The sequence below is a fragment of the Sturnus vulgaris genome, chromosome 5 (assembly GCF_052056855.1).
Source record: "Sturnus vulgaris isolate bStuVul1 chromosome 5, bStuVul1.hap1, whole genome shotgun sequence".
In the NCBI taxonomy this organism is placed as follows: domain Eukaryota; kingdom Metazoa; phylum Chordata; class Aves; order Passeriformes; family Sturnidae; genus Sturnus; species Sturnus vulgaris.
The window spans coordinates 36,466,261-36,491,204 of record NC_142247.1 but is presented as its reverse complement, the minus strand read 5'-3'; the positions used below and the strand labels follow the sequence as shown (position 1 = coordinate 36,491,204).

General features: G+C 36.6%; 1 protein-coding gene across 1 annotated transcript in view; it reads right to left on the bottom strand.

Annotated features, from left to right (window-relative positions):
* Positions 1 to 4,603: 4,603 nt before the first annotated feature.
* Positions 4,604 to 24,944, bottom strand: part of CTTNBP2 (cortactin binding protein 2) — a 77,217-nt gene continuing 56,876 nt past the window's right edge. Inside the window, 14 exon segments of the mRNA XM_088165446.1 lie at positions 4,604 to 6,055; positions 6,057 to 6,194; positions 7,876 to 7,977; positions 10,068 to 10,200; positions 11,107 to 11,167; positions 12,915 to 13,100; positions 13,298 to 13,503; positions 16,936 to 17,114; positions 19,538 to 19,725; positions 20,005 to 20,157; positions 21,909 to 22,008; positions 22,092 to 22,178; positions 23,272 to 23,351; positions 23,771 to 23,866. Coding sequence (XP_088021572.1) covers positions 5,948 to 6,055; positions 6,057 to 6,194; positions 7,876 to 7,977; positions 10,068 to 10,200; positions 11,107 to 11,167; positions 12,915 to 13,100; positions 13,298 to 13,503; positions 16,936 to 17,114; positions 19,538 to 19,725; positions 20,005 to 20,157; positions 21,909 to 22,008; positions 22,092 to 22,178; positions 23,272 to 23,351; positions 23,771 to 23,866 — 1,817 coding nt within the window. The 3' untranslated portion in view covers positions 4,604 to 5,947.

Below are 24,944 nucleotides of genomic sequence, written 5' to 3'. Positions count from 1 at the left end.
TCTGCCTCTATGCCACATTGCAGGCACTGTGGAGCTGCTGCTTGCCCGGCAGGGACTGCTGCCTGCCCAGCGCTCCCGGCAGCGCCCGGGCACGGCGGTGGCGGCCGGCACTAGGTGGGGCTGCGCTCCTCCAACGCTGCCCGGGGTCCGCTCCCCGCCCCAGCCCGGCGGCTGCAAGGCTCGGACTAAACTCGGGCCGAGCTGCTGTGCTGGGCTGCCTCCGGCTGGGCGCTGGTGCTGCTCAAGGCGCCGCTGGGTCCGGCTGAGCCCGCAGGCACTGGAGCTCACTCCGGAGCTGCCCACCCTGCATCACGCTGCTTTCCCTCTAGCTCTGTCCCCCATTGCATGCTTTCTGGCCTTCATGACACATTTCCTCTGCAAATATTTGTTGGCGGTTTTTTTTCCTGTCCTGTCCCTCACACTGTACTTTTATGCTTGTCTATCTTCTACCACTTACCTGGGTCTCCTTCCTATCCTTCTGCAGGAGACACCTCCTTGAGCCGCCTGATTTTCTCCACAAAGCAATGTCTCTTGCTCGCAGAGCATTTTGAATACCCTTGGGTCTCAATTTTGCCATGTCACTCTTTCTTTGGCAGTAAGCTCTGCTTGGTTTATAACAATAGAAAATCACCTGTGTATTGAAGCAGCATCACTTTTGAATCCCATCTCTAATACCCTTATTCCCTCAAACTGTTCACCTCTGTTTGTCCCCTTTCTTGCATAGTCAGCTCTGCTTTGTACAAGTCTTTACAGAGTATGTGGCCTGGCTGGGAGGCCAGGGCTGCTGCAGCGTGGCCAAGTCCAAGGAGGCATGCCAAGGGTCACTCTTTTTCAGGATGTTACTCAGAGTTACAGCAGACATACCAAGTGGGGGAGTATTTTATCTAAATAAACAAGATGATCAGAAAGATCAGCAGAAAAGAACCACGGTGTCATCAGAACCAGTGCATGCTTCAGAGCTTGCACAACTGACCGTTCGTGTTTCGTGTCATTGTGAGAGTTAGAAGGTGGTAGGTAAGCTGGATTTAGCAGACAAGGATGCATTTCAGGAAAGAAAAACATAAATAGAGCAGAAGCATGTAGTAGATGGGACATATGGAAGCTGCTGATAGAAACACTCAGAAGGAGGACTTTGAGGGAAAAAGTAAATCAGTTGATTGATTGCCCCCACCCTGGGCCGCAACACTCACTGAAACACCTGCTACTGTCAGTGCCCAGCTACCACCATCACACTGCTGGTCCCAAAGAGCCCAGGCAAGATGCTGCCTTCTCAGGGCAACTGAGAGAAGAGTGTGCTATTTCTTTCAGTCCCAAACCACTGCTTCAACTCCTTTGGAGTTTAGGCTGGAACAGGAGGTAAGTTAGTACCAGCCTCCATACAGAGGACGACACAGCCTCCTTCCCAACAACGGTTGAGAAGAACACGTTACCTTCCAGAGTAAGAGTTCTTGTACTTGCTGCCAGGGGGTGACAGCTCCCAGGGATGTTTGCCTGAAACTAATCTGGGAAGTTGCACATGCTGTTCGTGATGGAAAATGGAGCACAAGAAGAAAGGGAGAAAATAAAAAAAGAAGCAAATGAGGCCATAAACAGTGGAAGAACAAACAATGACCTTCATAAACACAGGCTGAGCATTACTTAAGGGAATTTTTCTTCTCATGTGCTTTGCTTTGCATGCATTCGATAAAACAGATACAAAAAATATTCCTACAAGAGCACTTTGTCATTAAATCCACCTATACAGAAATGTGGGTATGTTCAACATTCAGCCAAAGAGAAGAGCGTGCTGACTTTAATACTACCTGTAGAGATTCAATTTTGCAGCCTGCAAAGAAGCAAAAATACAAAAGTTGAAGAGAATCTGTAGTTGTCCTTAAGTACAGTGGAGAAGAGTGGTCACACTGCTAGTACAGCACTAAGAAGCTCTTGGGAGAGCAAAGGCTAAGCAAGGATAGCTTAAACAAATTTGAACTATGCACACTTGCCCATTTTCATAAACCTTATATACAAACTAATTACACAAAGTAGCTTGATAATCATCATTAGTGGGAACTGCTCAGTATCTCACTAGAGTCAAACAAGCCTTCCATTCCAACAAACAACTTTTCTTTCATAGTTGCTTAACTGGTGTCTTACCAGCTGTGCTTTATTCATTAAATATAAATTTCCAAAGTCTTTCTTAAAATCCACCTCCTCCAGTTCCACAAGTCTCAAATCTCTGAGATTTGGTATTTTAGATCTATAATTACTTGGCTATGATTTAACATCTGGAAAAAAACCCGTGCCACTTTAGAACTGATGTACAATTGTCCATTAATGGACCATTAGTTGCTGCCTAAAAGCATTTTGCAAATTAAGCAATGCAATGCAATACAGTAACACATTTCCTTTACAAATTCCCATGTTCTCTAAACCCAATTTCCTGTTCCTAGGAACAATATTTATACTAAGTTCATTTCCCAGGGCTCACTTCAACCTCAAAATACAACCCTTGTAAAATGCAGCCAGAGGTTTCTGAGTGATGCTACAGCCCAGTACCACCATATCTTGTGTTCCCTTAAAGTCACGTCTTCAGGTTTCTTAAAGAACAGTCTGTTCAGTTAATTCTCAAGTCTCTTAACAATGGTTTGACCATCATAAACATCACTTTAGCCAGAGTTACGACCAATAAAGTGATCCTTCATCTTTTCTCCAAGCATTTTCCACCACCAGAGGCTGTTTTGCTTCTCCAGTTCTACTGGAAAGCTGGAGGGTTTTTGATGTATTTTGTAAATCACTTGAACTGTATTACAGGAAGAGATGTGCCTCAGGCTGCTGGTTTTGCTGTTGAATGTTGCTGTCTTTGTTGAAAGATGGAGTAGGTTTTTTCATGCTTTTAATTTTGGAGTTCATGCTCAGCAACCCAAAACCAAAGGCAAATATTGTCTGATGGATTCAGATGTTCACTTAAGGAACACAGTCCATGGTCTTGTCAAGAAATAAGAAGCATAGGAGAGATGCTGAGAGCTTTTATTTTCAGCACTGGCTTGAAGTGGAGAGCTGGAATGTTTAGTACTTTCCAGAGCTGATGGATGTAGAGTAATTTTCATGTTTCTCTGGTTGAAGACATTGAGATGTGTATAAAGAATGTTGCAAAGTCAGATGAGGGCTAAATAAAAAGTCTTTCACTGCACAGTGGCCTGTCAGATGGATTAAACAGTAGAAGCTTCCTTATACTTTCTGAGATACTCCTCCACAGAGACAAGGTCTCTCTCTCTTCACTTACCTATTTTAAAGTTATGGGGTAATAGCTGGGAGCAGATGTAGCATGGATGGCCGTGGCTCACCACAGCATACTCCAATCCTCTCTGCTTGAGACAGAGGAAGCAAAGAAGAGAAAGGATTTTGCCCATGACAACCCAAAGTGAGAGTAGCTGGTATGACAAGTCACTCATGAGGAGTGCTGTTTGCAGCATCACAGGAAGAACCTGAACACAGTGAAACCCTGAACTCATGAACAGAGCCTGGCCTTGCTTCTGCACAACCTATCACAAACCAAGTGATAAGCCAGCAGAGAAGTCAGCATGTTCACAAGCAAATTGTGTTATGGCTATGTGGTGTTGGCTCTTTGAGGGCAGGAACTGAGAGAGATTAGCACTTAGTGCAGAAGAGAAGAACCAATTAGGAGATCTGCAAGACACTGTGAGATTAAAGCTGCATGGAGATCACAGACTGTTGAACTGACAGACAAACAAAATGACAGCAGACAGAAGTCAAACAGGTAAAGGATTCAGATGGAGAATTTAGCACAGCAGGTTGAAAAGGAAGGATAATGAGGGCATTGAAAAGCAATGCTAAATTTAGCAAGGAACCTAACTTTCACACCATGATCAAAGTTACTCTGTCCTCCACAGATTTTCATGCACAGTACGGTACTGATTAGTTTTCACTCTCATAGACAATATGTAGTTTTAAAATATGCCTCAAAATATGCTTTAGGACACGGCCCAGTATCTTCCCACACAGAAGCACACTGTTAACTCTTGATCTAAATGAGGTCTGACATTTCCAAGGTGTATTTTAAATGCAGAACAAACCTAGCTTAGAAGCATGTCAGGATTTTTCTTTTCTCATAGCTCTTAAAAAAGAAATTATTACAAATTCTGATGTTGAAATTTATGTGAACCTTACAAACAGTGTCTTCCCCTTGTGTTCTTCCTTGGCCATTAACTCCATACCTGAGCTTCTCACACAAGCTACCACACTGCTGCTCATTGCTTCAGCACATCAGGGATCCTACTTGCTGAGACTCACTGCTCCAACCTGCACTGCTTTGCAGCTGACTCATTCTGCTAAGAACCACCAGCAAAACCATCATCCATTTTTCAGCACAAAAATGAATAAAAAAGTAAAAGTAAAAATCAATCTCTAGAGAAACGATCTGTATTTGGTTACACATTACTATCACACAGCAAACTGAAGTCTTAGTGAAACAGTAATTGTCCAAAAACACAAGGTACTTTCTAAATGCATTGTGCAGAAAATTATTTCAGAAATAAGCTTCTAATATTCAGTATCTATAGAGCCAACACACACACAAAAACTCAGAGAAAGAAAGACAATATGCCATACAAAGATTTTATTGACATGAGTCTGGGATGACTGTTTTACATACAAAGGCAAAGCATTAAGAAACAGTTAATCCTTTTCTCCTCTGGTCTTAATTTGAGAAAAATGCTCTTTTGGCTATTAGAGGTGTATCACTGTCCAAGTTCTCCAAACCATCTCCCACTAACCCAGCAGAAGGCATCTAAATCTGATCTCAAGAAAAATCTGCACTTTCCCTTGCCTAATAGGTGAGCTATCTTGACAGCACACATTTCCATCTTCCTACAATTCACAAGGATTTACTACAGTAACTGCAACTACTGTAGAAAGAGGCTGGGGAAATATGCCCTGCATAGAAACTGTCCTTCATGGGAACATGATCTACCTCACTGGTGAAGAGGAAAAATGACAAAGAGTTAATTTTAACTGCAACTCAAGTATAATTTTACAGCACTTACATTTTAAATCCACAACAGAAATTGATAATTACATAGTAACTCATTGCTACTACATTATTTTGGATAATACTGTAGTTAAGCTTTTGCTCAAATTCCTGTTCAGTTAAATCTGTTTCTGTAAAACACCGTTATTTCTTGGATGCTTTTAAAACACTAATGAAGCATATAAAAGTTTTTACATTATACAAGAAAATCTAAGTTAATAAATGATGACATTTTCTTCAATTCTATCAAAGAGTAAGAGTCTGAGAAAAATAACTTTTGTTGCATTTTAATTTCTCAATCTCTTTCCTTTTTTAGAGATGAAAGTTATAAAGGAAATTCATTATATTTTAGATGAAGAGAAGCTTGAGAAAAACAAAATCCCAATTCAGCAGGCAGATGATGATGATGAAATCAAAGTATTTAATATGGCTTGTAGCTAAAAGTAATCGATCTGCAATTCCAAACATTTCAGTTATTGCCACTTTCACTAATTTTTCATTAAGTGAAGATAAAACATCTTTAAAATGCATGAACAATAGCTTTAAGCCATTGTTATATATATTGTGCAACTCATCTGAATGCAGGTTAACATAGGAACTTAATAGAATATATTTATGTACAGTATATACACAAACAGAATCCTGTGGTAGGTACCCCTGAATATTATCATTTAAATAAGTGATTTTCATAATAAAAGAAGAGAAACCCCAACCATTTATGGAGGAGGCAAAATGCCCCTTTCTGAACTTTAAATCAATATAATTTCCAGCTGATGTACATAGAAATAAAACTGTGGTCCTGTACAAACTTTACATTACAGGGTAACAGTTTGTTTTTAAAAAATATTTACATATTTAAGTACTTGGTTCTTTGCAATAGAGATTATATGAACACAAAAAATTGTAAGATAGGCAGGTTTATTTATTGGATTTTTCTATTTGTTCTCTTTTGTGCAAATTCCAAATCTCTCTTTTTGTGTTATTATCTGCCTCTATTTGCCTTGTATTACTGCTGCTGCTTTTTTTTAGTATTCTGAGAAGGCTGGGTGACTTTGCTTCTAGGAACAGGAAGAAAAGATTTAACTCTTGAAACACCCAACTCTGTCTTTGATTTACTGTTGCTGCTTTCCACAGTTCGACTGCTGCTGAGAGGACGCATTCCATCCTAGAAATAAAGAAAAAAAAGCTTTTTGTGTATAAATAAATATCACTGTTTGATATGGTTGGGTTGTGTTTCCTTCATTTTGGCCAACATTTCCCCAGAAAAATATTATATTTTTTTTCTGTATATAATCTTTTGACCAAGTTTTTCCACAAACCTCCCAAGTAGCTAAGCTTGTCTACTTGCAAGTCAATATAGTAATGCCTTCTGTTGGTAGCAGGAATTTTTAAAGAAAAAAAGAAAGCACAAGGAAAAAGGTACAGTAGGGTAGATCAGCTGACTTAGCCAATTATCCAGGCATCACTACTATGTGAAACTCTGATTTGAGATGCCTGAAAATGTGTTTAGAGAAATATTCAAAAGGAGTACACCTACTTGTGGATTTGCAAGGTTAAAATTATTTCTTTTTGTGGAGACTGGTCTATGGATTTTAAGTAAAACTACAAAAAGTATTCTAACTTTCTGAATATTTGGATATGGAGAAATATGATTGCAAAGCTGGTAACTCATCTGACCCTGAGACTGGCTCAGCTGGTCAGAGCATGGTGCTGATAACACCAAGGTTGTGGGTTCAGTCCTCGTATGGGTCATTCACTTAAAAGTTGGACTTGAAGCTCCTTATGGGTCCCGTCCAATTCAGAATATTTGGTGGTCTGTGAACGCCAGCTCTTTTAGTGCTAAGGTGTGTTAGTTAATCCAGATTCAGGGCTATTTCATTGTATCTGCAGAGAATGGTGTCTCTAGAAAAAAAATTATTGCAGTCAGATACAACATCAGGATTGGCCTCCAAAAGAGCCATAGCAAAGGAACACAGAAGGCCTGGTAAGGGAACACAGACCACAGATTATGCCCTGGCTAAGATAATTGAGCCCAGAAGCTCTCTTCATGTTCAAAACCACAAAGAGCAAAAAAGAAAAGGGAACAAAATGTAACAACAGAGAAAACATAATTTTCCAAAGAATGAAAACTAAGCAGCATATAATCTCACCTTTGTATTTAGTAGGGATGGTAGCACCCACAAATAATAATATAAATTTCTGAAAAGAAGATCATAGTATACTTACTATATCAGCTTATCTTACTATATTCAGCTTATCTTCCCACTCTGAAACCACTCTGAAGTTACTGAAGTTTATTTACATATATAGCATAGCAAGATGACTGTATATTTCAACAAACATTAGGTCAAAAATAGGAACTGAATAACTCTAAAAAAATGCTATTCTTCACAAACTTTGGTAATATCATGTCTTTTCAATATTTTGCCCCTGAGAGCTTTGACATCAAAGCAACCAGCAATTTTGTATCAAGAATGTTAAAAGTGGTGCTTTTGCAAACTTAAAGAATGACATTAATTGAGAGGAAACCACAAACTCGTTTTTTATTTCTCTTCATAGCTGATGGAAATAACTTGTAATGTCAATGTAAAGTCAAAAATACTTGGCATAGGAAGATGGCTTTTTGTAAAAAGCCAAAACTGAAAGCAAATACATCCATTGTTTTAATAAATCTTTAGCTTCTATTAAGACATAGAAAGAAACTTGGCATGGTAGTCTAGCAAGTTTCCTAAGAATTATGCCAGTTTTTTCTTGTAATAAACAGGGCACTAATTCTTAGGATCCAATTAGAAATTCAGATTTGGAGTAACTGAAGAATATCCTACTGCAAAACTCATTTCACCTACCTTTTGTGCTGTTGGTTTAGCTGGGTTAGTACTACTTGCTGAAAATACAGGAATGTTCTGGGAGTTACTGAACATCAGTAACTCATCCTTAGAATCTGCAATCTAAAGAAAGATAAGGAAATGGTGATTTTTGTAGTTATTCATAGAGATTACGTTTCAATTTGCCAATTTTTGGAGGCTTGATCTTTTTTCATGGTTACTGTACATTATAATGCATAAATATCCAAAGAACAATTAAAATATCTCTTCTTTACTCTTGAGTGCATTTTTAGAAGATGGGAGATTGAGATTTCATATCAACTATAATCAACGGAAGATTAAACATGCATTTCCAGGGTAATAACTTTTCAGTGAAGCTTAAGGGCAGTTTCCCATCAAATTTTACCCAGCCTCCAGGAACATCAGAGAAAGGATTGATCGTTTCCTCTTTCTCCTGCCATGTTTCTTCCCTACTGTTTTTCCTTCCCTTTTTCCTATTTCTCCCGACCAGAAATAACAGACAGAGCCTGTGCAAGATGCTGTCCTCACTGAAAACAAGGTATTTTATATCCTGGGGCAAGTTGATCCAATTCAATTCTGCAACTGCAGAAGTACTCAATCCCAACCCAGTGAAGGCAGCAGGAACATATTCGAGTGAAAGGGCAAATTAAAGACCAGAAGTACTTATTCTGTTGGCAGCCTGAAATTACATCACACAAAGAAAGCATGCAACAGCACCCTTACTTCTGCAAGGCTCTACTAGGCAGCTGGGGAATTAACAACAGAAATTCCAGCCAAGGATGGTTCCACCCATGGTGAGGAAACTGAACAAAAGACTTGACATCTATCTCCTTCCTTATCTAACCAGTATTTCCTTGAATTGTCATCAACAAGCAATTACACTTTGCATGTTATTAAACACAATTTTAAGTTGGTTACCATTTCTTTAAGCACATCCCATTCTTTTAAGGATAGCTACAGTAAATCCCTGCTAACTGACTAGCGATTAGCTTGCCAGCTTGGTGCATGTGACTCATGCATGTACTGTAAATACTTTAAGAAAAACAACCCAAAACAAAACACTATAATAAAGGGTTTCAATAAATAGGTTGAAAAATCTTCCCAAATACAATATTTCTTTTCTTAATAAAAACTTGGTTGTCTTCTAAGAATAAACAGAATACTCAATAAAGCAAAACTAATGGAACTGCTGTTCAGGGATATTCTAGAACATGTCATGCACAGCCTAACTGGACAATAGCCTAAGATTGACTCTATCTGTGTTTCAAGAGATATAGAACAGCTGCTACAGTGTGAACACAGCCTGCTGTCACAGCCATCCACTTCAGCTGTGCTAGGAGGAAAGATGAAAAAGAATAAATAGCTTCAGCCAGAGAGAAAGCTGCATGGTATTAGTATAAAAGGAAAAATGAGAGAGATCCACAGCTCCATATTCTGCCTCAACAGGCCTCCCATAACCAAGCACAACCCATTCCAACATAGAATTTAGCCCATCTATGAGCCCTGCAAGCAGCCTTCACCTTTTTTGCCACTGTTAAAGAACTAGGCCAATCCATCCTCTCTTGCTTGGGACAAGACTGCAGTAAACTGCATCTTGCCTACAGAGCAGGGGAGCTTTGAGACAGTTCTGTGAAGGCTGATGGGATTGTATTAAACAAACCAAATGTTCAATGCATATTAGGGAAAACTTTCTATGTTTTTAAGACTACAGAACAGTTTCCTACTGGGAGCAATGAGAGTGTGAAACATAACAAGGGAACAGTAATGCAGGGATGGCTGTTCTTAGAGAAATGGTAACAACACGAAGCAGAGTTCAAGAAGCATTTGGACAATGCTCTCAGGCTCATGGTGTGACTCTTGGTGTGATCCTATGCAGAGACAGGTGTTGGATTCAACGATCCTTGTGTGCCCCTTTCAACTCAGGCTGTTCTCTGATTTTACAGAAATGTCATTCTCCACTGCAAAAATCTCTACAAGAAAAATTGGTGAAGGTGGAATTTAAAATGGTGTGTGTTAAACCAGAACACTTACCCTCAAATATCTCATATATTAGTTGACTTTGGCTTATTCCCAAATAATTTAATAGTTTTCTTCAGTTCAAGCAGGGCTTGTAAGTTAAAAAAGTATTTGAAACACATAACAAACAACTGAATATGGTAATGTAGTAAATTATTTAAAAGACTTTTGTTTACCTTGCTTATATCAGGCTCAGATTTGCTGGAACACATACTTTGAAGTTCCTGCACAAGATCTACTTCATCATCAGAACCAACAGACAGCCTTTGCTCCAGATTTAATGTTCTCAAATGATCCTTCTCTGAAGATCTGGTTAAAAATCCAAACAAACAGAGAAAAAAATGCCAAACAAACAATTTAAGTTAAGCTATTATACAGAATTTAAAAATAAATATTATAGACACCTCAAAAATAGTATTTTTTTTCTTAGATGACCTTTACTACTACAAATAAACACAAAATAACATCTAATGAACTGACAGCAGTGTTGTCAATAATTATCTCATAATAGATCTTTCTATACAAATTATTCTCTCTATTCTGAAAATCTAACAAAGGATTCCTCTGTCTAGTACTTTCAAAGAGTCCCCTCTTTTTAAGATGCATCAATCAATTTCATTCCACTCTGCTTTTTGTAAATAATTCCAAACACTTAAAAAAAACCCACTCTGGCATAATGGAAGCATAAATATTCTATTTTCTCTGTGCCTGTGAATAAGGTAGAACTGAGGCTTGAGATTGAAGTCTCAAATGCAGTTCCCTCTAGCTAGTTCATACACTTTCTCAGGAAAACTCTGTATCAGTGGGACTAAAGTGCATGTACTGTACCATCTTGAATTACCATTCAGCAAGCTGAAATAACCAGAGGAGTTTTTAAAATATAATGCCAGTTGATAAAAGCATACGGACAACTTTTCAAGGCAGAGTAAGTGTTACATAATATTCTTAAGTCATAGAGTACTTTGTTACATAAAAAAGGCATATAGTGCTGCAAGGCTTGAAATAAAGAAATGGACTCTAAAATTATATCAAAGTATATAAATTTTATTTCCTCTTAGAAATGAAAATTAAAAATACTTCAATTTCTTCAGATACGGGACCAAAACATTACCAAAACCACTACTGATCTATTCATTATAGTGCACTGCTTTACAACAGATTGCTATCACCTTTATTTTTTGCAAAGTGTCACAAATACCAGAAATTAAACCTTACTTTGTGGTGAGAGAAGCTCTTTTCTTACAGTTTGGTTGCAACACAGTTTTAGATTTCACACCTGCACAAAAGAGAGATTGACTTGTTAGTGTATTACCATGTCTCTTGATTTCTTTATTTACAAATCTATGATAAACAGGGAAAATATGTTCCCATCTACTAACTAATTCTGTCAACGGGGTCTGTCAAAGATCAGAATACATCCCTTGAAAGTATTCAGGGTGGCATAAGGAACTGCTAAAATGGCAAATAGGGGATGAGTTGACTAAGCTTTTGTGAAAGAGAGGACATGAAGTTTCTGTGTTAGGCACTTGAACCACTCTTACTGGTTCTCCCCAAGAAAAATTTATTGCCAGCAATAAAATATTTAAATTTGCTTCATAGAGGTAAAATCAATACATTTAACTTTGCTGGAAACAGCAACAGCATTTGATTCTGACAGTCCAAAATAGAAGACTACTAAAATTAATTGACCATTCCATTTTTAACTTATTCACAGGTATTAATAGATTCCAAGATCATTGTCAGGTATAAGATACAACATCAACCATCCCACTTCAAGTTACGTTCATTATTTCTTGAATCTTCTTAGTGGGATTAGACAAGTTCACAATTCAAACAGAGAATTGGCAATCAGGACATTAGAGTTAGTCAGAGAAAAGAGACTTCTTTCTGAACAAGGCCTGAAGAAATGAATAGTTCATTTTAGTGCTGCAAATTAGCAAGCATCAAATATTTTGGTCTTTTGTATATGCAAAAAGTAAGGCTAGAATCTCACTGTTCCTAAAGTGTGTGTGTGTAAGCCACTTTCTCTCTCTTCCTAAATCTTTCCTCTGAAGTAGTTACCTTCATTTTCAGAAAGCAAGTGCTTTGATTTTTTTCCCTGGAAGCTTTTCTGTTTAATATTGTATTTAGTTACAGTAACACTAAGTTTTCCTTCTAGAAATATGTGTCTTTTAGAAGAACTGTGCTGCTTATGAATATATCCATACATTATCTCTGTATAATAAATTACTTGTTATATGATTTATGATCTTGAGGTGAAAAGAATTTTCAAAAGTGTCAGCCACTAATATAACTTCCACATTTATACACATGCACAGGCCCAGTCATATAAAGCCCTCTTTATCAAGCAACATACTGAAGATGATTGAAAACCTTACAGTATCTGTGACTACACAAAATTATTTACATTTATTTTTGCCTTTAAAGTGAAAATCAAATAAAAATCTTCAATTTAAACCCAAAGATCTCATTCTTCCACTGCAGGGCTTCTAGATTATTCTACTCAGTTTTTCTAGTGAGACTGAACAAGGGATGTATGATCTGGGAAGAAATGTATTAATTAAATTTTTTGTGGATTCACTCAGTAGTAATTATTGTAGTGAAGTTAGAACCTAAGTTTAAGGAAACTCAAAAAAGTATGTATACTGTAAATTTGGAGCAAATCTAAGGAGTACCAATAAAGTAATGAAGCTTTCTCTCATCTGGTATTGGAGAAGAGACTGATACAGTGTTATGCCATACACACAGAGGTGGAACCACTGCTTATAATTCTACCATCTGAGCCAAGGCCTGCCTCATTATCAGACAACAGAAAGGGCATCAGAGCCCAACTTATTTAGGACACCTCACAGCCACAAAAAAGTAATCTGGGGGGAAAAATAAACAGTGTTTTACTGGTAAACATAAATATAAGTGCAATTTAATAGAAAAATTTTAATTCATGATGAAAGAGATGTTTGATTTGCATCTACATAGTTTAATACCCACAACTTTCAGAACTGAATATAAAAAGCTTTATTTACCTTCAGTATTTGTCTCCTGCTTATTCCATGACTGGGAGGACAAATGGCCTGACTTTTTGCGAGGACTTGTGCTCACTTTTCTCCAAGAAGCATTCTCACCTCTTTTCTTACTACAATTTTTGTAGCTCGAAGCCACAGACAAAGGAAAATTTCCTCCCTTAAAATCTGCTATATAATTATCTAGCTCTGAAACAAAAGTAAAACATCAAATTATTCTTCTTGGAGTAACTTATACAACTACTTAGTTCAAATGCCTTTAACCCCACCACCTCCCTTCAGAACTGCAGTTATGTTTTGTTGAAGTTTTAAAAATGGAAGGAAGCAGTTAAGAGCCCCAGATCAGCAATGTGCAACTACATGGCCTTCAGACAGTTCAGTGTTACCTTGTCTGGGTAGAGGACAGCCATGCAAAACAGCTTTATTTAGCAAGATACTGAGAGCAGCTTTAACAACAGCCTGTTGCCCTTGGCTAGGATTTTTTTTGGCTATTGCTTGTCCTGGTACAGATGGTCTTTTCACAGAGGCTCTGGAGAGTATGGCTTCTTGTACTCTAGGAGCTATCACAGCATTCCATAGCTTGGACATCCACCTGTGATACAAAACCAATCCTTTAACTTCAAAAACAATTATCAAAATCTGCAATTTTATACTTTGGTAACAGATCAGATTTTGTGTTTTTAAGAAGCACCCCATTTCAGAGAGGGACTGATTTTTTTTAAGGAAGGGTTTACTTGTTTCTTTCATATTAAACAATTTTATCTAAATTTCTTTAGCTTGCCTTGACAAACCGACCACCTGATGCTTTTCTTCCTTCAGATAAGGACTATAAAACATCCTTTCCATTTTAAGGCTAAAAAATGTCCCAGAAAGATGCGTGTTCATGTATATACAAAAAAGATTTTTTTTAAATTGCATGGAGAAATTTCCATGCTTGCAGGTGTTAATTCTGAGCCTATTGGCTGCCAGCATGGAAAAAAGGAGGTATTCACTTCTGGTTGTACCCCTTCCAGTATTCTATTTCCAAACTTGTACAGTTTACAAGACATTTCTATTCATACAGCTGCCTTGTTCTTACTCCTCTTTTGTTTATTTGATCTATGGTGAACTGTGTTTCCAGGATGCTGTGGATATTCCAGATTGTCTGGTTAAGAGACGGGGTCTGATTTTGATTCAAAAATTAGATTAAAAGGGACATGGGTCTTCTGGGACTTTTGCTTTTCTAAGAGAGAAGCATTATGTTGTATTAGCAAAGAAGTGAAAAATTTGTGATAGGGAAAAATAAATGCTATTTCTTACAACTTATGAGCTCTCTGGGGATAAAGGCAAGAAATTTCAGACTTAGGACTCAGCTCACATCTACAACAGACACTGGGACAATCTTTTTTAGATCAACTTCAACACTTTTTGTTTATTCTTTACCTGTTACAGGACGAAGATAGTAAGATTGAGTCAGGTGGTTTATATTAAAGGTCTGTAAGAAAGTGTAGGCTTCATGCTGTGTTCATCTTTGCAGAAATCCATTCAGGAAACATGAAGGCTAAAATGTCTGACTTAAATGGACCATTTTGCTCGATACACTGATAAACTGAAGCTATCGCATTACCTAAAATATTATGATGACTTTTTTTTTTTCCATTTTTTTAAAAGTTAGAATACATGAGTTATTTGAAAGATATATTTTTGGTCAGTTGTGAAGCATAAGATTGAGCTTTTATGATATATAAATGCTCAAAGTGCTTTTATAAGCCTGATAAAGTTACTTAAAGTTACTTAAAATTACATAGAAAAGTAATTAGTACAGTTGTTAAATTACAATGTAAAATGTGTATTGTAGGTGGTCCTTGAAGGACCTTGAATCTTCCTTAGCATAACGTTGTAGATATTATTCCATATAGTTACAGTCTGCTTCTGCTAGCTAAGCTACCAAAATAAACAATTACTTGTATTTTAGTCAAAAAGAACTCTCTCATTTCAATTTTTGCCTATGTAAGCTTTCAACATTCAATATTTTGCAATACCACCACTATAAATGGTCAGAAATGAACACTGCAAAGATAAAATTAATTAAGGCCGTTCTAACCTAACAGTTAACAATGGATGGGCATGCTCTCCAAATAAAATTCCAACCTGGTATTTAAATCAGTTTTAAGTTTGTGATCATCTTGATCAAGTCCCCTATTCTTTGATATTGCTGATACTTAGCAAATGTATAACAGACCCCTGCCCCTCAAAAAGGGCTGCAAAATGAAAGTCGTTCCTGTTGGAACATCATCTTCAATTCCCTAAACCAAGAAAAAATGTAGTTAAAATTTTCTTCATTTATTCACTCTACTCACCAAAACAGGTGAAGCTATACGAAACACACAGCAGGAAACAATTTCCTGTCACACATTGTCCCTGCCTGCCATGCTGCTGCTTCTTCCTCGTCTCATGCTAACACTGAGCCCAGAGTGAACCCAGTTTGTAGATAGCTGTCTGCTGTCCTAATGAATTGGACTGACTCAGAGAAGCTTTACTAAATGCAAAGAGCAGCAGAATAGCGTAGTGGAGAGGAGGGGCAAGAGGAAAGGAGTGGTTAATTAGATTGAAATACCAGCAACCAGTGAGCTGCTAATGAAAAGCTATTTATTACATGACCACACTGTTCGCCATCATGTTGCTAAAAACATAAAAAAACATAAAGTGTCCAGTAAGAGCTCACTGGAGCTGTGCGTTTTAGTTTTTCATTAGTGGACAAAAACTAAAGAAGTCAGATGGCATAGGTCTACAATAAAGGACATTTTAGGGATGTATTCAAAATAAAGCATTTTGAAACCAATTAGAGTTACACTGAGGAGAAATCCAGACTCAGAAATGTAAAACTAAGATATCCAAAGAATAGTTTTTCTGTCCTCTATTAATGCCACTGCAATAAATAAATTATTAAAAATTTTCAGAAGACATGATTCAAGAAGAAGATAGGACACAGATGCATGGTATGCTTTATTCTTATTTTATTTCCCATCACCCATAGAATTTCAAGTCAATGCGATATTCACATTTAGACTTTGATAATTACTGTGAAGATTAGTATCTAATCCATACTTTTAGAGAATAAAAAGGAAAATAAATAAGCAAAATGTATCAAGATCTGCAGACAGAACATGAAATGAGACAGCATCTGCACTTGTTAAGCAAAGACCCCTTGTGTTAAGCAAAGGCTCCTGGAAAAAAGGTCAGCAGAAACTAGTACAAGAGAAACAAGTCAGAGAAGGAACAGAACTGGTGACCTGACTGCTGAGAAAAGTTACGTCTCATCTTCAGAAACCAATGTTATACTTCGAATTCTGAGTAAATTTTAATCTTAATTAGAGGCTCATTACCTTTCTGATATAGCCAAACAACATCTTAGTGCGAAATTAATATAATTTAAAATTATATAACTGTTTCTTTTATCATTTGCTAGTATTTGGAGTTGGAATGTAATAAGATGCTTACGCAATTGTTGGTGAGAAAAGCCAAAATTTCCACAACGTTTTAATATTTTAATATTTTAGTATTAAATAAAATATTTTAATATTTTAAATATTTTTTTATGTTATTGGCCAGCTAGCCGTATGTGTAACTAAACCTGCCCTACTTACTAAGATAATATATCTTTAAATGGTATGTATGTTTTAAAATTATACCACATATTTAAAAGAGTGAGAAATCATTCAAACTTCTTTTATATACAACTTCAAAGGGAGAGTTTACCAACTTTTCTGGAACCTTTTAACCTCTGTATCAGAAAATAAATGAAAGATCACAAGAAGACTGAGTTTGGTGCAGTGTTAGACACCCATTTCCCACTTGTGTCCTTCATAATTGCCCTTCTAGTAATTAAATAGCTAACAGAAGTTTAAAACTTTCAGCAATTTCAATTAAAATGCTTTTTTAAGGTTGCTGAGTCAGCAGGGTTTTGGGAGAAACACAACTACTACATTTGTGCTAAGTATCTAGTTGGCACTGAACAGCACCAAACAGGAAACAGAAATCTTACTTGACTGTTGCTTGGCTGTGCCCTGGAACCACAGGACAAGAGAAGAAATGCTTTGGCCCCATAAGTGCTTCAGGTGCTCCTAGACGGGATAAGCAAGAGTTCAGCTGGTGCCAAACAGCAAGAATCCAGTCTATGATCTTACACACGGGATCGCAGGGAGGAGGTACTTTGCCTCTGAACTGCAGGGAGAAAAGATGTTTGACATGGCATAAGACCAGAGCTGCAAAGACTTTCCTTGAAACCCCAGGAACGCTTGGGGTTTTTTATTGCATGTGTTGCTATTAAAAGATCATGAACAGTCAAGAACAGGTCGAACCTTTTTATAGAATATATTGACATCTTGCTGTATTAAACTTACTTCGCCAACTACACTTGAAAAGATATATCCTCATCAATAAACTGACATTCCTTTACTTTCTTGTGGGAAACTGAGGCAGAAATTTTGTTAGCAGTTGTTTTTCTACAGTGTTTAAGATTAGGATTACAAGAGATACCTACCACAATCAATACAATGTATATGATACAAATAAGGCATATGAAAAATGAAAAAATGCCCAATCACACTTAACAGGAATATCTGATCCAGACATATGCCTAGTGGATTTCCATACTGATTTTAGATCTAGTAGCAGTGAAGGAAAGATGTCTTCCTCTAAGACTTGTGATTTTAGTATGCCTTATTAAGGGGCAATTTATTTAGTGCCAGAAAAATCTCCTGTTTCCTCAGACTTCAAATTACAGTCTACATCATCCTAACCCGAGGATATCCGCTGTAACAGTTTAAATTAAAGGAAGCATTAAAAGATGCACCAGGGTTAGTAACTGGCAGCACTGAAGCTGGAGCTTCTTGATAGTGTCTATAGGTGAACTTAAAAGTAGAATAACATTTAAACTGTTCCCATATAACCTAATGGTTCAAACTAACTGGAAAAAAGCTTTTCACCTGAACACATGAATATTATGGCACAAATCAGGTATCATAATACAGAGCAATGATCTTTGAAATAGTCTATGGTTCTAACAATAAATGTACTTCTATTTTGCTTTAGAGTTTTACAACAGATTAATCTTTCTTCTATTTTTGACTTTGCAATCCTCTATTTCAAGTCCCATACCAACTGGCGTTTGAGTTTACATATGGCATATGTATGTATTTCAAAAAATGTACCACCACACTGGGCATGTCAATATTTAATTAGGGAAGATACAGGAAGACACATGGCTTTTTTTCCAACTAGCCATCTGCATATATGCTCGGGAGAAATGAAACTTAATGAGATTACCACCCAAATTCTGTTCAACCTTTCACTCAGAGGTAGGAGCCCAATACATTGTCAAATTCTAAGCTATTAGATTAAGAATTTCTTTCAAGCCCCAAAAAATAGCCTGAAAATGACATCTGTTATGTGATGCTGCAAGTTCCTGTAGCCAAACCAGTTTGGCAGAGTAGGTCTGATACAGCCTTTGAATATGAACAAGTCATAACTTATAAAACATGATCTAAGAAAAGTAGTCTATTAAGAGGTTCATAGATTTCCCACGATTCTTTTTTTCTATTTTGCATTCTGGTTCTTACAATTAAAGAATATTTAGGAATGTTTCTAAATTTCCTCATTATCCTGGCTGAAATGTTCAATTATCACACATTTCCTCTTCAGGATCTCTTTGAATCAGTAAGCCTTTATAGATGAGAACTGTGGCAAAGGGCACAGGAGATGATATCCCCACGGATAACCAAGACACATCCAGCTGAACACTCAAAACTGACAGTAGGTCTGTTGTCCCACAACAGGACTCTTTATTACTGGCAGTTTTTTCTATTCCTAGAACAATCTCCCTTTTGAAGCCTGTTCAAAACTGCTGCCAAGATTATTTTCCTTTGCAGCTGTTTTGATTAAATTCCCTCTGCCAATGTCTAACAGTGCCTGACTGTTGGTAATAGCTGCTATCACACTCAAATGGTATTCCAAAGTCTACAATTTGAAAGTCTACAATTCTTCTTTTGTCTACATCTTTCTTTTTATTTCCCATCTTCATTTATTTATTAATATTAAAACAGACTTCCCATCTTTATTCTCTTTTGGACTTTTGTTCCAGCTTCAGCAGACCTATTAGCTCAAAAAAACTTTTCTAATTATATAATTTGCCCCTCTTTTACTCTAAAAATAATGGAAAATATTTTTCTGCTTAAAATTTAGACACATATATGACTATCTTATTTTAGATATTGAGACTAAATTTTTTGAAAAAGATATTGTATGTTTATTGAACTGATTTTTACTATCATTCTCAGAAGAATGAAAGAAGAAGTTGAAAAAAATTACTGAAGGATGTTTCATGCAGTGGATAGGCAAGTAGCCACAGTGTCATTATTTGCAACCAACCAATGGTTTATGCCAAATAGCCATGGCCACACACACCTTTCTATGAGGCCAAGCACAAGATTTCTAGATACAAAGCCTGTATCTTCCCAGAAATGAATGGTTTTTTTTCCTGAAACAACTCAACTTATCTGCCTGCTCTGCTTTTGGCATTACCATATTACACATATTTCACAGACCTGGTGATGAAAGTAACTGCTGAAGCCTATTTGAATTCTTACCTTGTTTATTACTTTTCTCCTTAAAATCCTCTGAAGCAAGCCTCGCATTGGTTCCCCATCCCACCTAAGCTGAACCCAACGGAAATGCTGCTGAACCAGCAGGTCAGAGCCATGAAGATGGCACTTTGCGATGGTCCCCAGTAAAAAGCAGTTCTCATGAAAGTAAAAAGCACCAGAAACTCCATTTGCTAAAAAGGAACCATAAAACACTTAACTGAAATACTCAAAGCCTTGACATGATTTCATATAAAAATAAGAAACAGTGACATAATTAGAAAGGAAAAACAACCCACAAAACACCATGAATTAGCTAAAAAATATGCTATCTTTGTTAAGGACAACTGTTTACAGTAAAATATAACAACTGAACAAATTTGATTTTTTTCCTCCTGTTCTCTGTTTATCATATATTACAATAAAGCCGTACTGTAGTAAAAACATTTCTGCAACCCAAATTCTTTAAATACCTCTTTGAATAGTGCAGGGATTTTCCGAACTTCGATTCTCAAGAGGTGCTAGAAAATCTCCAAGTAATTCAGATAAAGAAGCTCTCTCCAGATTTTCTAAAATCACAATTGTTGTCTTGTTTACAGGAGGCTGCTTCACTGGGATCAGACAAGCTGAAATAGAAAAATCCCATTAATGTATACTTAGGAAAATTTACTTCTATTTATGTATACAGATTTTACTGCTACTACTGCAACAAAGGATTTTAAATCTTTTTTGCCTTTTTAACTTGTTTACAGAAGCAGACAGACTGGATAATAAGTTTAAAATTGAAGGCATAGAATCAAACAATAGAAAGAATATCATACTGTATATGAAGAAAAAAATGGAAAGCTATGATTAAAATAAATTTCTGAAATGGCTATAATAGGATCTTCATAGATAGGAAAGATTTCAGTACACTGAATATAAATGCACCAGAAAAGATAACAAAGACCTCTTTAAACACTTCTTTAATTTGCTGTTACTACATCTTAAACTTTTGTACTCTTTATACCATGTAGTGATAAAAGGCTTAAGAATAGTCCATGCTTGTAAGAAACTTTATCATTCCATGAGATAGTAGCAAACTTCTATGAGAAGTAGGCAATCTTCTCTTCAAAACGACCTTCAATATCTTTAAGAATCACTCAAATAATTGGAGCTTGTATGAGGCAAACCCAGTAGCATCTGAACCCAATAGACATTAAAATGACATCTATATATTTTTTAACATTTTAAATATTTTCCTTTAATTTTCCTGATTTTAAGCTTGTTGCTTAAAGAAGAAAGTTAAATCCCAGGTGAATGCTTCTGTAATACATATATAAAACAAAACACTTATCTTGACTATATTGTGCACTGCATTGTTTCACAACCTTTTGAAGGTGGTACTAACAATGGTCATTAAAGAAATTGACTTGTAATAAGGCAAAACTTACAGCAACTGACTGTATCTGATCATTGCTATTTAGTTGTAGTTTCCTCACTATTACTGCCCTGCTTTACTAAGAGGCTACAGCTTGAGAGGTGGGAGGACATGTACCCCCTCTGTGTCTGATGGACTCATTTAGGGGAGAAATGCTCTCTCAGGAAAGGAGATGCAGCAGAACAGTGGGGAAAGAAGCCGGCAGAAAAATGAGAGACTTGACCAGCAGCACCATGCTGAAATGCAAAACCAGACTATTAAAAAGAATGTGTTGCTGACACAGAGTAAAGCATCCAAAAGAAGCAGCTTTCCTAAGAGACAGTAGCCAGTAAACAAACTGAACTATGACTGACATTCTTGCCTCCAGGCCAAGCACCGAAGCCTGGCTGACTTCTGACTAAGTATTCTCTTCTCTCTCACCAATGTGATGGCACTGAAAGAGACAGCTGGGAATAATCACTGGCACAAACTATCCTGGGCAATGTGACCAGGATTTCCTTAGAGAAAAAACTGCCATAGACTGAAGTTACACCAGGCAATACAAGAACAAGCAGAACAGAGCAATGCATGGCATTGTAAACCTGATAGGATGGCTCTGCTTTTGTTCATGAGCACACACAGTACACCTTTAGTTTCAATTCAGCAGATCTGAACCAGAGCAATCAACTTTTAAAGGATCACAAAGAGAAAAAAGAATGAGACAGAATTAAATATTTAAAACTACTAACTTTGCTTAAATGGCAGGAACTTTTGACAGAGCTCCTTACTGGGAGCTCTGTCACGCTCAGCTGTCCCTCAGTTTAGACTCGTACATTTGGCCTCAAGCACCTGAAAAACTATGGGTTCCATTAAAACATGCCATCCACTATGCAAAATGGTTTTACGTATTTCTTTACTTTGCACTGTTAAAAGTCTTCCTACAAATCACCAAAATTAGTCTTGCTGAAATAACCTTACCATTACTGATGAACAGTTCTGCAAGTTGCTCCTTGGAGAAACCAGCATCCACTTCAACTTTAACAATCTCACATGTAGACCCTGCAGCCACTTGCTTTTGCTGTGTTGAAAATTTATATATTTGGTGAAATAGTGAAAACTCTGGTTTATGGACTAATTTATTTGATATGTTTGTGCAAATACCTTCATGCAGGCCGCTATCTGATATGCTATATAATCTTGCAAACTTCCTTCTGGACCATGGAAAATGACATTACGGTACTGTTCAACCTACAGACAGATAAATATAAATATTTATTTCATAAATAAATTATTCTTGGAAGTTCAGACTTGCGTTTCTTTTTAACCTAGATGACACAACCAGCACCTAAAACACAAAATTCTTTGATTTGCACTATTGGAGGTGATAATCCTTATTATACTAATTTCAAAGTAGGTGATATTTGCATACATCTTGGAAATGTATTTATAAATTTATATCCTAACTTGTAAAACTACATAGCAAGGTATTTTGTTACAACAGACTTTAAAACTTAAAACATTCAACTGGGAAGAATAAGTTTAGTAATCACAAATATTTTCTTGAACTTGAATTAAAATATATACATCAAAATGATGCCGAAGTCATCAGTTTAGGTCAGTGCTAAGTTAAGGATTAAGACTGAGGACTTTATCTGCAGTAGAAATGGGATCATGTTATCAGTATGATAGAACATTTTTTTTTATTTTAACGCTATTTTACCTCTGAAATGTCATTAAAGGAATACATTTGTATCTCTGTGCAATATAGCCGAATACAGCAGAAACCTGTGGCACGTTCTCCTGGCAACATAAAATACTATCCAAGGACACAGCAGAAATTAAGCAGGTTCTAAACTAATTCTGATTTGATGCAACATTAAAAGAAATTACCTATGAAAGTTATATTATTCAATTATCCTTACATTTTGAGGTATTAAACTCATTAAAACGTTTTACAGGAGATTTCTACACAGGTTTGTAATAAAATTCAAGTCTCAAATAATTGCTTACATGAATATTATTCTAATTCACTTTCTCCACAGTAAGTGGAGTAAAATAACTTTGGAAAGCAATAAGATCTCAGAGAGCTTTTAATATATTTTTAAGCAGTTCAGTTAATCAGATAGCAGCTATTTAAAGAAGAAAGTTAATGCCCTCACAAGGCTAAAGTTAAGGGTAAATTTAGGGGTAACTTTATTTTAAAACAGCTTTCATCCCATTTCATTTTTTAGAAGTCTTGATTGTCTTTCACAGAGCAAAAAACCCTGATTTTAGTCAATACTATTACAGAAGTATTTTGACAAACAATTAGCATGCAGAGAGAACCAAGCTTATTACTGACCAGGCGGAGATAATTCTGAAGTGTCTGAAGATGGATCATGGATGCATAAGTGACACTGTTTAGACAGCCTTCTTGAGGTCCTTAAAATAAGACATACAAATAACTTATGTAAATCTCTCATGTTTACATGCATGCATGACTGATGCATATGATTTTCATACAGTATTTTACAGCAACCTTTTAAAATTAGAGCCTATGCAAATTAAAATGCTGAATAAATGCAAGGCATTTAGCTAGCACCAGAGGTTCCCAGGTATCCATGATAAGCGATATATATACTACTATATGGCTGAAAAAGGCAGTAGGACTTTCATGTGCCAGCATATTTTCTAAATGTGGTAGACACTTTAAAATCTAGTTAAGCAATTAAATGGATATGATGTCTCTGAGAATCAAGCAACACTGAAGAACAAAACCAGTAGCAAATGACTCTCAAATTATTTATTATATATGGAGTGTCTTAACATTCAAAACTGAAAAATTATTACTTGAAAATTACCAAACAGAAACACTGTGATATGTTCAGCTCTATTGTTCTTCAAAAAGTCCCATGGTGGCTGGGAAAAAATCTGACCTGTTGACCATGAAATGTTTCCTGGTAAAAAATAAAAATAAGAGAGAGTATGTATGTAAAGTGTCCTACACTCTAGCATATTTGCTTGCTTAACAAAGAATATGTGCATACACTGACAAATTTGACAAACAAACCAGTCTCATGTATGAGAAGTACTAAATCATGCTATTATTTGATATATGACTGAAGCTACTAGTGTTTTCTACCAGTTGAGACACAAGTTAAACAGCTAGCCTGTCATTTTATCTTTACACATAAAATCGAGTAAAATAGAATAATTTGCCCAGTCTAATGTGTCTAGGCTTCAGTTTTGCTGATGGGAAATGAAGTAAGGAAGGAGATTTAAGATAAAAGATACAGATTTTCAGAAACCTATACAACTGTTATAATACCACCACATTTTGGCCAATTTCTCATAATTTTAAAGATTTCTCTTTTGTATCTTGCTAAGTGAAGTTATGTGAAACAGCAGTTCTGTTTACCTATGCCAATGATTTACAGTCTGTATTTACTGAATATCCTAGATGTTCTGTAAAAAAGCAATGCATGCTTTGAATTGTTTTTGTAGAACCACAGAATAACCTTACTTGGAAGAGACTCACAAGGATCATCAAAGTCAAACTCCTGGCTCTACACAGGACATCCCAAGAGTCACATGAGCCTGAGAGCATTGTCCAAATGCTTCTTGAATTCTGTCAGGCTGCTGCTGTGACCACTTCCCTGGGGAGCCCACTCTAGGTGCCCAAACACCCTCTGGGTGAAGAATCTTTTTCTAACACACAACCTAAACCTCCTCTGACACAACTTCAGGCGAATCCCTCAAGTCCTGCCACTGGTCACAAGAGTGAAGAGATCAGTGTCTGCCCTTCCTCTTCCCCTCATGAGGAAGTGGTAACTGCAATGAGGTACTGAGGCATCCAAAACTGCACACAGCACTCAGGGTGAGAATTTAGAATCACCTGAGATACTGATTTCTCCTCTGGAGTACTGAAAGTACTAAAAGACTATTTAACATAAGGCCTCATGATCTCCAAGGTGATATTAAAGTGCCCAATTAATTGTGCCATACACACAGCTAAAAGTAAGGAATACTTTCATG